Below are 16,935 nucleotides of genomic sequence, written 5' to 3' on the forward strand. Positions count from 1 at the left end.
TGTCAATATTATTTATTAAAAAGATAAACGGAAATCTTGTATATCTATACCCCGCCATCATGGAAACTACAAAAATTACCCAATTTACAAAAGCTTTAGCAGAAGATGGTGATGCTGCCACTAAAGATGAGGTAGATTGTTTCTTACATGTTTTCAACATCTTTGTTATACCAACAAATCTTTGATATCTTCATAGAAATCCATGGCATTGCCCAAGAAAAAAATGATGTTTATGGATAAAATGCCTTCCAAAGATGTGGATCGTTCTCATCGCAGTATGCATGATGTCTTCGATCCGGCAATCCAAAAGGCCCTTAAAGTCAGAGAACATATGAAAGTTTTTGACAAAATTGAAGGGCAGTTGATGGATGTTACGCCAAAGCCCATTGAAACGCATTTTGAGACGGAACAATACAAAAAGCTAACAGAGAAAGCTCGAGCAATACCTGTTATTCCCATCCGCAGAGAAATTCAAAGTTTTAAGAGTGTTGCAAGTTCTTTGATGAGAACACGATCAAGTCGTGGTGTGCAATTTCATTTGTCAATGGAAAATATTGTTAATGGGGTAAGAGAAATTAAACAAGTAAAATGGAGTTTAGTTCGACCGGGCCGAATCTTATATAGCCTCCACCATAGGTCGAATTTGACACGTTCTTTGAATGACTTTTTTTACCCTCCACCATAGGATGGGTGTAGACTAATCTAGTCATTCCGTTTGTAACACTTCTAAATATTCGTCTAAGACACCATAAAGTTTATACTTGATCCTCGACTTTCTGAGTCGATTCAGCCATGTCCGTCCGTCTGTCGAAATCACGTTGAGGTCGAACGCGTAAAGCTAGCCGTTTGAAATTTGGGTTAGGTTGAATGGGTCGTCCACCAAAGGTGAGTTCACTCGGAGGCCAGTTTGACCCATTGGGATACCCTAGGGAGAGAAAGGGAAGAAAAAGGAAAATATGAGACCTCGTACTAGAGGACAGACAGGAGGAGTGGAGAAACCCGAGCGGGAGGTGATGAACCGCCCTTCCCTACGCAAGCACGGACCTACCTACGCCGGAGCCTGTGTCGAATCGAATCAAGGGCCTATCTTTACACATTCGAAAGTTAGCTGGTTTGGATAGAGAGACGGACAGAAAGATGGACGGACGGGCAGACGGACGGACATGGTATAATTGACTTGGAATGTTAAGAGGATCAAGAATATGTACTTTGTTGCCTCTAAGATCGTTGTTTCGGCGAGCGATCCTATGGTCGAGAGTATAAAAAATTTTATTAAAAATTTTTAAATTTTTAAATTTCTTTTGTCTTAGAAGGGACTGGAGTATATGTCCCATATGGTGCTAATCGGTTTACAAGTCCTTTTTGGAACTTCATAATGCATTTAAATATCGATACTATCGTTACTTTCCCATCATCTTCATTTCGAACAACGAAAATGAGAAGTAAAAAAAGTAGTGGCTAAACTTTTGTCTCCTCCTTTTCCATTTACAGATTGGCAGTGAGCGTATGCTTGTAAGCGATTTGACAATCTCCCCCAGATACTCATCTTACATAGATGAGTCTAGCTCGTCTGAATCCTTGGTGGAAGAAGTAGTCGGCGCTAAATTTCGTTTACCCTACATAAGGGTAGTTCTGAGTAAAACAGATCTCATTTTGTTGTATGAACAACAAAGCAATACCGCCTGTAAGGACACCGAGGACGGCAACTTTACCGAAGAGGATAATGCGAGATATGACTATTTGACCATAGGCAGGGGTAAAGTACGTCGACGTTCTGATGCTGAGACTCAAACACCTCAAACTTTATATAAGTCACGCAAAATTAATACAACAAAGAAGGAAATGAGCAACAAGGCCAGTTATGTGTCTATATTTGAAATGTATGACACCTATCGCCGAGTAGGAGAAGAAGATCCTTTTGCGGCACTTACTCTGCTGGAATCAACAGCCATTAGCAAATATATGAGCAAAGAAGCACAATGTGCTGCTATAGTGAAATTACCTTCCTTTCAATGGGTTAGCATGGTGATTAGGAGGCTATTGTCTGGTAATAATTTCGAAAAGTCCCTCAGAAGATATCGCAACATGGAACCCATTAAGCCTACAGTGACCAAAATGGAGTATAAATATTCCTTGAAGAATTTATTCACCTTTCTACCCCATGCTTCGGACAAGGAACGTCGCGCCGTTTCCGACATGAGTTTCTGCTATGCCAACAATGACATTTTGGCAGTTTCCTATGGCATTTATTCGTATCAGGCAGCCAAGATGCCTGAAACGGGACAAGTCTGCATATGGTCCATTAAGAATCCCTGCGATCCTGAAGGTTATTACTTTTACAATTATCCCGCAGTGGCGGTGGAGTTCTCTCCCTACATGCCCAATCTTTTGGCCATAGGCCTCCTGGATGGCTATGTAGAAGTTCGAGATATTTCGGATTTAAATAAACCTCCTATTGCCACATCGCAGCGTCTCACCTCGCCCAGTGTTGAACCTATTTTGGCCCTTAAATGGATACGACAAGATTCAAGTTCGAACGATGCCAATGAAATTGATCCATTTCTATCTTTGTCACAAGATGGCACTGTAACCAGATTCCATATCATAAGGGGACCCCATCTATTGGGGTTTACCCAAATGGTTTTGGATAGAATTGAGGGAAAGTCAGAAGGATTAGCCGTTTCAGTTAATAATGCTTTATCAGCGGAAGCTAATGCTCGCCCTCATTGCATGAGTCTAACTAAACATCCTTTGCATGCGGATATCTATTATATTCTAACCGATGAGGGTTGTATCCATAAATGTGCCACAAGTAATCAAATGAACTGTTTGGAGGTTTTGAAGACCCACAAGGCATCGGTTAATTGCATGGATTTTTCACCGTGGTCTCCAAAATTGTTTTTGACTTGCGGCAATGATTGGTAAGAGATTTTTCTTCAAACACACTATAAAAAGGAGGCCCCTTATCATTGAGCTTAACATTTGAATCGGACTGCAAACTCACTATATTTCGGAATGACTCGATCACCCCACCCCATTCTTTGGTGGTGGGTATTAAAACCATCCTCATTGGTGAGCAGCAATCAGCATGCTTATACTAATAATCGGTTCTCACTAAAACCGGTTGTACGTACCGGATTGACCCGATGTAATCCTTCATCGGCAATGGCTGCCGCCTCGGTGTACAAAACACTGCTACAACAACAACAACAACAACAATAGTCGGTTCTGTTGACAGTACTTGATATGACTGGTTACAAAGAAGGGACTTTAGAGATAGGCACAGAAGGGACTTTTACAAATTGAGCATTGAAGGGGTAGTGAAGTTAGGTTGTACGACTTGTGAATCCCCTGGTGGGCTTGTGGATCTCCTTGTACGCTGGAACATTCCCTGGTGAATTTTTGAATTAACTGGAGAACTTGGGGGTCCCGCTATCCTTGTGAGTTGGGTTAGGGTTTTATCAATACTTCACTAGTGGAAGGCTCGATAAGGAAGATTGTGACTAAATGGACCTCAGGGGTTTTATACTTTTTTTTGCGGCTCTTGGTTTCAATGGGCTTCTCTTTAAGGTGGATTGATTCTTTGAGATGTATTGGTTTGATTAGATGCGAAAGGGCTGATTGAAAAGGATGTTTGTGAGTAAATCAACTTCAGAGAGAAGGGGTTTATCCTCCCTTCTGTGGTTGGGCTTGATTATCAGTGAAATTTTCAGGTCCTTTGAGGGGGAAACCTTGCGGTTTTTTCCTACTGGGATGATTTTGTCGTTTTGGTTGCTTGCCGCTTTCTCTTTATTATGGCTTACTTCATTTAGGAGGCGTCTACAATAGAAAGCTTCCAGAATGGGAGAAGGCCCAAAAGTTTGCCATAAACAAAAAAACTGATTTGGTTCTATTCACCAGAAGACCGAAGCTTGTTGCTTTCAAGGGACCATGCCTGGATGCCCGCTTTCTCTGAAGGTGAAATATCTGGTCCTGAAGAGAAACTGAAGTAGGGTAGAAGTAAAGTAGAGACTTAGAGGTGGATGGGATGTTTTTAGAAAGGGAGTAGTAGTAAAGTAGAGACTCAGAGGGGGATTGGATGTTTTTAGAAGGGGACTGAGTGACGTTACTCGATAGGCAGGAGATGACAGTCAATGGCGGCCCGGTTTTAGTCATTTTGGCTCGGCTTAGTCTCACCCACGGATGACTGCTTCTGAAGAGTATTGCCTTTAGCAGAATGATAGTGAAGTTAGAGAGCATCGCGGCGGAGTTTATTTAGGAAGTAAGGAAGAGCGTCCTTAAGGATCGTGCTGTTTTCCGTACTTGATTTGAAGCTTTTGCAACCAGTTCAAGAGTATGAAGCGTGTGTCACAGCTAAGATCGCCCTGTTAGTGTACAAAGAGATGAGATCCAGGCGTTTGTCGAACTTTTGACACTCTACCTCTCTACTGTGGCATATGGCATCAGGCTCTAAGGTGAAGACTGTCATACACGTTGTAACGCCTCAGCACCTATATGTTATGTTGAGTGTGCGGCAGCCAAAAACCACTCTTAGACTGAGAGAATAGCGAATGTGACATTTCTCGAAGCATGACCACTCTTAGGTTATTATGGGGCAGCCCGTAGGTCGTTGAATGTTGACGGGTTGGACATCAACTTGCTGCAGAGTGACCTCTATGCAGGAGGCATTCCACCTTTAATCGAACCTATTGTATAAATGGATGGATTAAGATTTGAGGTGGTTACCGAGAGAGGAGTCTATATTGTGTTTCCATGTCTAATAGAATGTGTGATTCCATTAGACCTGAAAGCTGCTAGACGGGTGTATTGTCATTTTGGCGGAGAAATTCAAATTGCCAAAAGCACTGGAGGGCCCGATCGGACTGTCGCAATAAACGTGGACAGTCAGGCGGGACTGAAGGCTCTGGCGTCGAAACATGTTTGACGACAGGTTTCGGAAAGGAAGCTCTGAATTGCAGGTATTCGCTATTCCCCATCATCTGTATACACGTTTGGATCCTAACTGTAGAGGGTCAAAAATCTTTATTGAGTTACAGGGCATTTCTATTTTGCCTATGAGCATTGCATTAAGAAACATGGGCAAAGTTCTTACATATCAATGAGTGTAGTCCGATTCAAGTCAACCAATGGCGTTTCGCAGTGTGACTCCTCTATGGAGAGAAGTTTTTACATGGCATAGTTCCCCACAAATGTCGTCAGCATTAGGGGGAGAAATTCCCATGGGAGCCCCGGTAGCCGAGTTGGTAGCGTGCTTGGATTACCAGTTCAGGGGTCGTGGGTTCGATTCTCGCCAGAAGCCTTGGTCTGTCGCTACTATGGTATCACAATGGACTTAAAATTGTCTAAGTGGGTCCCTAAAGGAGAGCCACTCTTACCTAACCTAGGTAAGATCTCGCGAGTATTCGAACCCGTTCAGCGTCATAGGCTAATATGCTAACGGAGGGGCCTCCTTTTCGTAGCCAAGTCCGAAAGGCGTAGCGCAGTGCGAAACCTATATGGAGAGAAGTTATTACATGGCGTAGTACATCACAAAAGTAGTCAACATTAGGGGGAAATCCACCGCTGAATATTTTTATACCCTCCACCATAAGATGGGGGGTATACTAATTTCGTCATTCTGTTTGTAACTACTCGAAATATTCGTCTGAGACCCCATAAAGTATATATATTCTTGATCGTCGTGAAATTTTATGTCGATCTAGCCATGTCCGTCCGTCTGTCCGTCCGTCCGTCCGTCCGTCCGTCCGTCCGTCCGTCCGTCCGTCCGTCCGTCCGTCCGTCTGTCTGTCGAAAGCACGCTAACTTCCGAAGGAGTAAAGCTAGCCGCTTGAAATTTTGCACAAATACTTCTTATTAGTGTAGGTCGGTTGGTATTGTAAATGGGCCATATCGGTCCATGTTTTGATATAGCTGCCATATAAACCGATCTTGGGTCTTGACTTCTTGAGCCTCTAGAGTGCGCAATTCTTATCCGATTGGAATGAAATTTCGCACGACGTGTTTTGTTATGACATCCAACAACTGTGATAAGTATGGTTCAAATCGGTCAAGAACCTGATATAGCTGCCATATAAACCGATCTTGGATCTTGACTTATTGAGCCTCTAGAGTGCGCAATTCTTATCCGATTGGGATGAAATTTTGCACGACGTGTTTTGTTATGACATCCAACAACTGTGATAAATATGGTTCAAATCGGTCAAGAACCTGATATAGCTGCCATATAAACCGATCTTGGGTCTTGACTTCTTGAGCCTCTAGAGTGCGCAATTCTTATCCGATTGGAATGAAATTTTGCACGACGTGTTTTGTTATGATATCCTATATCTGTGCCAAGTATGGTTCAAATCGGTCCATAACCTGATATAGCTGCCATATAAACAGATCTTGGGTCTTGACTTCTTGAGCCTCTAGAGTCCGCAATTCTTATCCGATTGGAATGAAATTTCGCACGACGTGTTTTGTTATGACATCCAACAACTGTGCCAAGTATGGTTCAAATCGGTCCATAACCTGATACAGCTGCCATATAAACCGATCTTGGGTCTTGACTTCTTGAGCCTCTAGAGTGCGCAATTCTTATCCGATTGGAATGAAATTTTGCACGACGTGTTTTGTTATGACATCCAACAACTGTGCCAAATATGGTTCAAATCGGTTCCTAACCTGACATAGCTGCCATATAAACCGATCTGGGATCTTGACTTCTTGAGCCTCTAAAGGTCGCAATTATTATCCGATTTGCCTGAAATTTTGTACGACGGATTCTCTCATGACCATTAACATACGTGTTTATTATGGTCTGAATCTGTTTATAGCCTGATATGGCTCCCATATAAATCGATCTCTCTATTTACTTTTTGAGCCCACAAAGGGCGCAATTCTTATTCGAATTGGCTAACATTTTACACAGGTCTCCAACATATAATTTAATTGTGGTCCAAACCGGACCATATCTTGATATCGCTCTAATAGCAGAGCAAATCTTTTCTTATATCCTCTTTTTGCCTAAGAAGAGATGCCGGGAAAAGAACTCGACATATGCGATCCATGGTGGAGGGTATATAAGATTCGGCCCGGCCGAACTTAGCACGCTTTTACTTGTTTCTGATAGTCTAGTCAGAATTCGAACCCAAGCGTTCAGTGTCAAAGGCTAATATGCTAAGAGAGTCATATAGATTGCTGGACGTGTGTAGAGACCTTAATCACTGGATACGTTTTTAATTCAGAAGCTGCAGATCGATTGGACTACCAAGATATAGGTGCACAATCAGGCAGTACTAGATTAGTTGTTAATTCGAGCATGGATACATGGATGGCGACGGGTACATCCAGAGTTGGAGCTCTTCTATCTATCTATCATAACACGGTCTTTCAAAACAAGATTCGAGCGATCAAGGAATACTTGAACTAGTGTAGTGAGAATACGAAATGTGCAGTTGTGAACTTATTCACGGATAGGCAAATGGCTATTGGGGAGATTGCAACCAGGGCAGTTAAATGAAATCGTTCAGGATCGAACGATTTCGATATCGATAGGAAACTGAATTGGAAGCGTCATATTCAGTAGCGCATGCATGCACTAAATAGACGTGCCGTAGGCTCGAAATGGGGTCTGAATCTGACGATAGTCCACTGGCTCTACATGAGAGTGATTAGACCAATAGTTAGGCCTCAGTAGTTTGGCGGACTGCGATGAAGAAAAAGTACAACGTAAGGATAATACAACAGGTTCAGGGGACATGTTGTCTTGGCACAGGTGGAGCGATGAGTACCACGCCCACTAGGGCACTGGAGACTTTTCTAGATATCCGACCCATAGGCATACAAATTGAGTGTGAGACAGCCATTTCGGCTATAAGACTTAAGGCGATGGGAGAATGGATTTAGGTTAGAGCAGGTTACACCATCGCGTTATAATCGAGGCGACTATGGGAAATCTGGAAGGAAGGGAAGAGGTTTCCGATCGGATATCTGAGACGACAGTTGAGTTTGAGTGCGAGGCACTGCTGCCATCGGCACAGTCTTGGATTGATGGAGCCCTAGTATTGCCATCTGGAAGATTATGTTACACGGATGGATCAAAGCTAGAGGACAGAGTGGCCCTGGGGGTCTTCATTAAGAACCTAGGGACAGACATTTGTTTTAGACTGCCTGACTATAATACGGTCCAGCAGACAGGCAGATCCGGGCTTCCACGGAATGCGTGAAGTGGTGTGGTGCTAACGCGAGGACATCGAGTGTGAACATCTTTACGGGCAGTAAAATTGCCATAAGGGCAATAACAACCAGGATTCCGATATGGCCCGTCACCCAAACGATGCGGATTTTCCCATCCTCAGAGAAGGCGTTAATCTCCTTCTTACACTGCAAGACTGTTCGTGACCTTATGAACAGCCTTGCAGTATAAGAAGGAGATTAACGCCTTCTCGGAGGATATGAAAATCCGCATCGTATGGGTGCCGGGCCATAACGGAGTAAGGGGAAATGAAAGAGCAGACGATTTGGCGGTGAAGGCCAGAGGACTGCCGTCAATAAGCTTGGTTAACCCGAAGCCTTTCGGGTCGATGCAGTCCGAGTTAAGAGAGTGGGCGACGAATGCGCATGCAACATTGTGGAACAGCGAAATGGTCGGTAGGACAGCGAAAATCCTATGGGGGGATCCAGACAGTGGGAAGACGATGCTATTACTGAAAAAAGTAAATAGGAAGTCAGTATACCTCTCGGTATCATAACGGGATACATATGAAGCTCGTAGTCCTGTGTATCCTTATGAGAACATCCTTAGAGAACAGAGTGGGCCTGGAGGTCGACATTAAGACCCAAGGGACTGAGATCTGTTTTAGACTGCCCAACCATAATACGGTCCTGCAGGCGGGCAGATCCGGGCGTTCACGGAATGCGTTAGGAGTGTGCCGCGGACAGTAAAGTGGCCATAAGGACAATAACAACTAGGACAGTAAAGTAACGAACATTCTTGGAGTATAAGAAGGAGATTAATGCCTTCTCTGAGAATATCACAATCCGCATGGTTTGTTTGCCGGGCCATAGCAGAGTAATGGGGAATGAAAGGGTGGACGATTTGGTAGTGGAGGCCAGAGGACTGCCGTCAACAAACTTGGTTAACCCGAAGCCTTTCGGGTCGATACAGTCCGTGTTAAGGGGGTGGGCTATGAACGCCCTTAACTCGAACGAACGAACTTTTGTCACAATGGAACAAGGAAACCGTGGGTCCGAGTTAAGGGGGTGGGCTACGAACGCCCTTAACTCGGATGAACGAACATTTGTCGCAATGGAACAACGAAACCGTGGGCAGGACGACAAAAATCCTATGGGGGGGGGGGGGATCCAGATCGTGAGAAGGCGAGGCTTTTAGTCAAAAGATGCAAGAGGGTCAGTATAGCTTTCTGTATCGTAACAGGACACATATGACCCCTAGCTTACTTATGTAAAATCGGTTTGGCAAGTGGTAGCATGTGTAGGGTAAGTGGAGAATATGATGAGACATTGGAGGATTTCATTGCTCGGCGGTTTTCGCGGCTAACAGATATCGGCACTTAGGTGGGGACACAATGAACCAGACCTGAACCAACTTAGGGTCATGGAATGGCAAAGAATTAGGGATTTTGTAAGCAACAAGGAATTCCTGATTTAATTTTCAGTATTAAGAGCGCACAACAAGTCGATTACTGGCTTAGGTGTATGTCCATATTGGCATGGGAAGGATTAATATCTGCATCCTCTTTTCAATCTTAACTAACCTAACTATCTTATGGTTTTGGGTTTATAACCCACTGTGAGTCATGCAATGCTGTTTGCGAAACGGTTAGGTATTGGGTTGCCCAAAAAGTAATTGCGGATTATTTAAAAGAAAGTAAATGCATTTTTAATAAAACTTAGAATGAACTTTAATCAAATATACTTTTTTTACACTTTTTTTAAAGTAAAAGTAACAGCTGATAACTGACAGAAAAAAGAATGCAATTAGAGAATCACAAGTCGTTGAAAAAATTTGTCAACGCCGACTATATGAAAAATCCGCATTTACTTTTTGGGCAACCCATTATTTCGGAAAGTGGATTCCTATGTTGACAAAGATCGGGAGGGATTATCGTTCCGTCCATGAATCATAAACCAAATGAGTCTACTAGTATACCCCCTTATGTGGTAAAAACTTTAAAATTGTATGGTAGTCAAGTTCTATTCGTGTTTATTTTAGGTACATTCGAATCTGGTTGGAGGGAATTTTCAAGCCAGTGCTAACTCTGCACAATATGTATGGACCATATCAATGGGCTGGATGGAGTCGAACACATTCTACAATCATTGTGGCTCTTAACCGCAAGCAATGTGAAATTTGGGATCTGAGACGTAGTAGCTTAAAACCAATGGCCATACATACATTGCAGTCTTCATACAATACAATGGCTTTGTAAGTTCAAAGAACAGATTTTTAACTGATATACAAAATTTTGCATTTTCAAGATATTCACGTGATGGAAATTCCCTAGCCATTGGCAATGAAAGAGGAAAGGTATTTGTTTTGGCTTTCGATGATATGCCGTTTCCAACGCACTACCCATACGACACTTTGGAAGAGGTGATAGAGAAGGCTGTAATCAATTTTCCCGATTTACACAATGAAGTCAAGAGTTTGGGTTACTTTGGATATCCAAAAAAGGGGTTAAAGATTCCTCCATAAATTTGTTTTTTAGCTATAAATAATTCTTATTTTATATACTCCAATGTGGCTATTATGGTAGAGTCCTTTTTTTGTGTGTGTCTTTAACATTTAAAGCCCAAATTGAATATGGCATTTAATTGATTATATGAATTTATTTTTTGTTTTAATCCACATATGCTCCTGTCTATGGCTACTGTGGTGGTTATGGAGTTTAATTGAAATGGAAATTAAAAATGCATTTCATTTCAAATGGGAAAATCAGAAACACATGATGTTGGGGTGTTTTTTTGCTTTCTACCGAAACACAGGGTTTATTTATAATCTCAATTACGAGCATAAACATAAACATTTCTTGTTATAATTTCTGGAAATTGGAAAATAAGCAAAAACAAATAGGCTTTCTGCATGCTGATAACACCATGCAACAAAATATAATGAAGTGGATTTTACTTAACCCAAATATAAAAAAGTAATTGCGGATTTTTCACATAGTTGGCGTTGACAAATTTTTTCACAGCTTGTGACTCTGTAATTGCATTCTTTCTTCTGTCAGTTATCAGCTGTTACTTTTAGCTTGCTTTAGAAAAAAAGTGTAAAAAAGTATATTTGATTAAAGTTTATTCTAAGTTTTATTAAAAATGCATTTACTTTCTTTTAAAAAATCCGCAATTACTTTTTGGGCAACCCAATAGCCAGAAAAAAATGTCAATGCTAAAAACCTTTGGCAACATTTTTATGTTGCATGGTTTGATTCATGTTTTTCTTTTGCATTTTATTTATTTAAGGTCATTGCAGCTTATGAATGGCCAATCTAAGAGGATTATACACAAAAACAACTCAAGGTAAAAAATTGAATTTGCATTTGTTTTAATTAAATAGCATAAGGTCATTTCATCGGGATTAAGTCTTGTTCCAAAGTTCACTTTCACATGCAATTTTATTACATTTTGTTTTAAAATGGAAATTCAATAATAAGGTAATATGTACCTGGAATAGTAATAACTGGTAAAATTTTTCATTACATGCTTTAATATTTTTACCAAACCGTATGTTTCATGTCAGGTTGAGGCTGTATATATGGAAAATATGTCCACGTTTGATCCGATTTTGATGTAATTTTACACTCCATACATTACTGTGTAAAATATTTCTTAAACTAAGACAGACTCGAAATCATTTTCTGACTTAAGCTAGCCAAGGCTGTGGATAAGGTACACAAGGTTCCCATTGCGTATGAGTGTTAATAATGATTTGATAAATGCAATAACTCATACGCACACTAGCCCATCTATAATTTGAAATAGGCCAATAGAAGGATGGGGATATACTAATTATACCCACCACCATAGGAAGGGGGTATACTTATCTAGTCATTCTGTTTGAAACACCTCATAATATTGATCTGACTCGATCTAGCCATGTCCGTTCGTCTGTCGCAATCACGATAGCGTTCGAACGCGTAGAGCTAGGCGCTTAACATTGTGCTCTGATACTTAATATTGATGTAGGTCGTTGGAGATTGCAAATGGACCACATCGGTTCAGATTTAGCTTTGGCTCCCATATAAACCTATCTTCAGATTTGACTTCTTGAGCCACTGGAAGCCGCAATTTTTGTCCGATTTGGCTGAAATTTGGCACATAGTATTCTATTACAACTTCCAATAACTGTGCAAAGTGCGGTCCAAATCGGTCTATAACCTAATATAGCTCCCATATAAACCGATCTCCCGATTTGACTTCTTGAGCCCCTAGAATTCGCAATTTTTGTCCGATTTGGCTGAAAATTTGAACATAGTGTTCTGTTATGACTTCCAACAAATTGGTCAAGAACCTGAATTAGCTTCCAAATCTCCCGATTTGACTTCTTGAGCCCTGGAAGCCTCAATTTTCATCCGATTTGGCTGAAATTTTGCATGACCTGTTAAATTATGACTACCAACAACTGTGTAAAATACGGTTCAAATCGGTCCATAACCTGATATAGCTTCTATATAAACAGATCTCCAGATTTGACTTCTTGAGCCCTTACAAGCCCCAATTTTTGTCCGATTTCGGTGACATTTTGCGTGTTGTGTTCTGTTACGACTTCCAACAACTGTACCAAGTACTGCTCAAATCGGTCTAAAACCTGATATAGCTCTCATATAAACCGATATCCATATATGACTTCTTGTGTCCCGCAATTTTTGTCCGATTTGAATGAAATTTTGCACATGATGTTCCGTTGTGACTTCCAACAACTGTGCCAAGTACGATCCGAATCGAGTTATAACCTGATATAGTCCACATACAAACCGATCTACCCATTGGACTTCCTGAACCCCTGCAAGCCACCATTTTTCTCCGATTTGGCTCAAATTTTTCAAATGGTGTCTCGTTATGACTTTAAACATCTGCGCCATTTACAGTCCAAATCTGTCTATAATCTTATATCCCGATTTGACTTCTTGAGACCTTACAAGCCGCAATTTTTGTCCGAAAATTTTGCTCATAGTGTTCTGTTATGACTCGCAACAACTGCGCCAAGTATGGTCCAAATCGGTCTATAACCAGATATAGCTCCCATATTTTAGCAGAATCCATGGTGGTGGGTTTCCAAGATTCGGCCCGGCCGAACTTGGCACGCTTTTACTTGTTTCGTCGTTCCATTTATAACTCATCGAAATTGTTGATCTGAGACCCAACAAAGAATATATGCACATTCTTGATCCTCTGGACATTCAAAGTCGATAAAGGCATGTCACTCTGTCTGTCCGTCTGACGAAAGCACGCTATCTTTTGAAGGAATAAAACTAGGAGCTTAAAATTTTGCATGAATACCGCATATAAGTGCAGGTCGATTGGGATTGTAATCGGCACTCTATCCGTCCATGTTTTAATATAGCTGCCATATAAACCGATCCTGGATCATGACTTCTTGAGACTCTTCAGTGCCCAATTCTTATCCGATTTATCTAAAATTTTGCATGAGGTGTATTGCAATTGCTTCAACAACAGCTGTGCTAAGTAAGGTCAAAATCGGTTCAAAACGGTTTCATATCAACCGATCTCAGATATTGACTTCTTGAGCGCCTATAAGACGCAATTCTTGTCCGATTAGGCTGAAATTTTCCATAATGACTTCTACTATGGTCTCCAACATCCAACTTGATTTCTTCAGCCTCTAGAGGGCGCAGTTCCCATCCGATTTGGCTGAAATTTTGGACGACGTGTTTTGCTATGACTTCCAACAACTATGCTAAGTATGGTTCAAATCGGTTCATAACCTCACATAGCTGCCATATAAACCGATCATGAATCTTGACTTCTAGAGCCACTACAGGGCGCAATTGCTATCCGATTTGGCTGAAATTTTGTAAAAAGTGTTTCGTTATGACTTGACGAAAATAAATATTCCAAGGAAACTTTTGTGCCATATAAAGTAAAAGAAGGCGCAGCGGAGCGGGCCCGGGTCAGCTAGTTAACTAATATAGAAAAAGTTCGTGCAAACCATTCCACCGCATGGCAAAGTAATCCAAATTTTATAGGAGTTTAGTAAAAACCACTTACAAAAGCTAGCAACAGTAATGTGACATTTAACCATGTTTGTAGAGTCAATAGAGATAAACTCTATCTCTTACAAATCCATTTAATAAATACTTGAAGAGCAAAAATTTAATTGACCAATTTGGAGCATATTTTATTTTTATGAACATTGCCGTAATGCTCCAAAGAAAAAAAAAAAAAAAAAAAAAAAACAACTCACTTCAATTACTTTTTTCCCATAAAACTTCAAAAGAAAAACTACAGAGTCAAATAGAAAAAAAAAACCAAAAACAATCCTTATCAGAGGCATCATTGCTATATTTGCCACAATGTTGCATGAGTTTTGGGGTCAGTTCAAATATATTAAAACACTTAATATCTTTATAGCAAAGGCAATAAATGCTTTCGGTCATTACGGGCAAGTATATTATTATTATGAAGCATTTATAGAGAGAGAGAGAGAGAGCGAGAGGGAGAAAATAAAATACCACCGCACAACAACAACAAAAAAGTGTCCCATATAAGTTTTCAACTCCACACACAGAAAAACCAATATTATGACAAGTGATTCAGTGCGTTGTGTGACCCCATCGTCTATAACACACATACACACACAGACACACACACCATGTTAGTGTGTGATGCATGCGATGTGACAATGGAAAAGGAAAATGAAATGCCGATATTGCCAAAGATTTGCCAATGTCTATAAAATATTTATTATGGTAAGACATAAAGTACAGTTTTATGAACATAAATCGCTGCGAATGTGTTCAGCCAAAGCGAACTATTTTCGAAATAGATTTCCATCAACACAATGGCCACATAAAAACAAAACCCCAAAACCAAAAGCAAAAATGACTTTAGCACTATAGTAAATAATGAACAAAAAAAATAAAACCAACTTTGGGGACAATACTCAGAATGTAGGAATTTTTTCCTACCAAGCAAGGGGTGTGTCTAGTGATGGAGAGAGATTTTTTTATGATTACAATAGTGATGCTGGCATCATCGCGAATGTGAATGACAATGAATTAAGGATTCGATTTCTTTGCCATTCCCCTGGTGGCTACATTTATTTCTGTGTGTGTGAATTTCCTTTTTTTATTATTTTATGCTGGTAAAGGCATTAAATTGAAGAAATAAAAAATACTATTCCATGGAAAATCAATGATTCAACGAATAATCACTGAATTTGAAATATTGAATATGACAGCAGCAATGGGTTTTAGTAAAATCTTACGAATGGGGGGCAATCAAAATAATATGATATGGTTTCTGTGAATAATGAGCTCTTTAATTTTTATATTTGATAGATCAAATAAGTATGAAGGGAAAGCAATTGAAATGATTGTCTGTGAAGTCATATGAAGTGAACAATTAATTTACATGGCAATATATAAACCAATTGGAATGTGAAACAGAATTTCGAAGTGATTTTTAAGTATTTCTTCTTTTTATAATCACAACCAACGGATGGTGAAGGGATTTCTGAATGCAAAAGCAACCATCAACTGTCGCAGATCTCCAACGAGACAGTTCAAATTTCATTTGTTCTGGGTACCGGAATACAGAGATATCCCTGGGAGTTGTAAAGCTGGCAAACTTGGCAAACTAGAAACTAACCTAAAATGGAATAGACCCCAAAGATCCTGCAGAAATCCTCCTCATTACAAGCCCCTCGCGATGTCAGCAACCTGACATCCCATAGCTAGGTCAGCAATCTCACCAACAGCCCAATGTCGCATAGACTTTCGTATACTCGAAAATATCCGCAACAGGCCTTCGTCAAACTATAACCTGCAGCGCTAGCTCACGCCAGACCTGCGAGTTCGCAGTAATAAGCATCCAACATGTTTGTTGCCAGTCACCTTCATCGTTTGGTGAAAGGTATACAAATCTGAATCTAAAGCGATATCTATGAAATTTTCCAAACATCTGTAGAGTCATAAGGGAATCTTTCGTACTAATTTTAGTGAGAAAGGGCTAGAAAATGAACAGATATTGCAATATAGGTAAATATCGACTGGACATACACATCTTTCCATTTCAATAAGTTTCGTCTTTAGGGAAAAACAAGTAAAAACACATTAAGTTCGGCTGAGCTGAATCACCCTTCACCATCAATCCCATGGCAGCCGGTTGTATGTACCGGATTGACCCGATGGATTCCTTCATCGGCAATGGCTGCCGCCTCAGTGTACAACACACTGCTACAACAACAACAACAACCCTCCACCATGGATTGCATTTGAAAGGTTGTTTGACCGACTTTTCCAAATATGTGGGAATATCTACTGATAAATATGAACCTTAGTTGTCATAACTACTAAAAATCTTTAAAAAAAATGTTCCACGTTTAAAATTATTGCTCCTTCTAGAGGCTCTAGAAATAAAATCAGGCTATCGGTTTAAATTGCATATAAAGGGTGATTTTTTTGAGGTTAGGATTTTCATGCATTAGTATTTGACAGATCACGTGGGATTTCAGACATGGTGTCAAAGAGAAAGATGCTCAGTATGCTTTGACATTTCATCATGAATAGACTTACTAACGAGCAACGCTTGCAAATCATTGAATTTTATTACCAAAATCAGTGTTCGGTTCGAAATGTGTTCATTCACCGTAACGTTGCGTCCAACAGCATCTTTGAAAAAATACGGTCCAATGATTCCACCAGCGTACAAACCACACCAAACAGTGCATTTTTCGGGATGCATGGG

General features: G+C 40.5%; 1 protein-coding gene across 1 annotated transcript; it reads left to right on the forward strand.

Moving 5' to 3' along the window:
• Window positions 1-283: 283 nt before the first annotated feature.
• On the forward strand, window positions 284-10,834 carry LOC106084595 (dynein axonemal intermediate chain 4-like; the record flags this gene model as incomplete). Its single annotated transcript, XM_013248410.2, has 4 exons — window positions 284-565; window positions 1,492-2,921; window positions 10,220-10,432; window positions 10,486-10,834. Coding segments are annotated over 4 exons (2,142 nt in total), but the record flags the coding sequence as incomplete, so codon positions are not given.
• Window positions 10,835-16,935: the final 6,101 nt, after the last annotated feature.

This window comes from Stomoxys calcitrans, chromosome 4, assembly GCF_963082655.1.
Source record: "Stomoxys calcitrans chromosome 4, idStoCalc2.1, whole genome shotgun sequence".
Lineage (NCBI taxonomy): Eukaryota > Metazoa > Arthropoda > Insecta > Diptera > Muscidae > Stomoxys > Stomoxys calcitrans.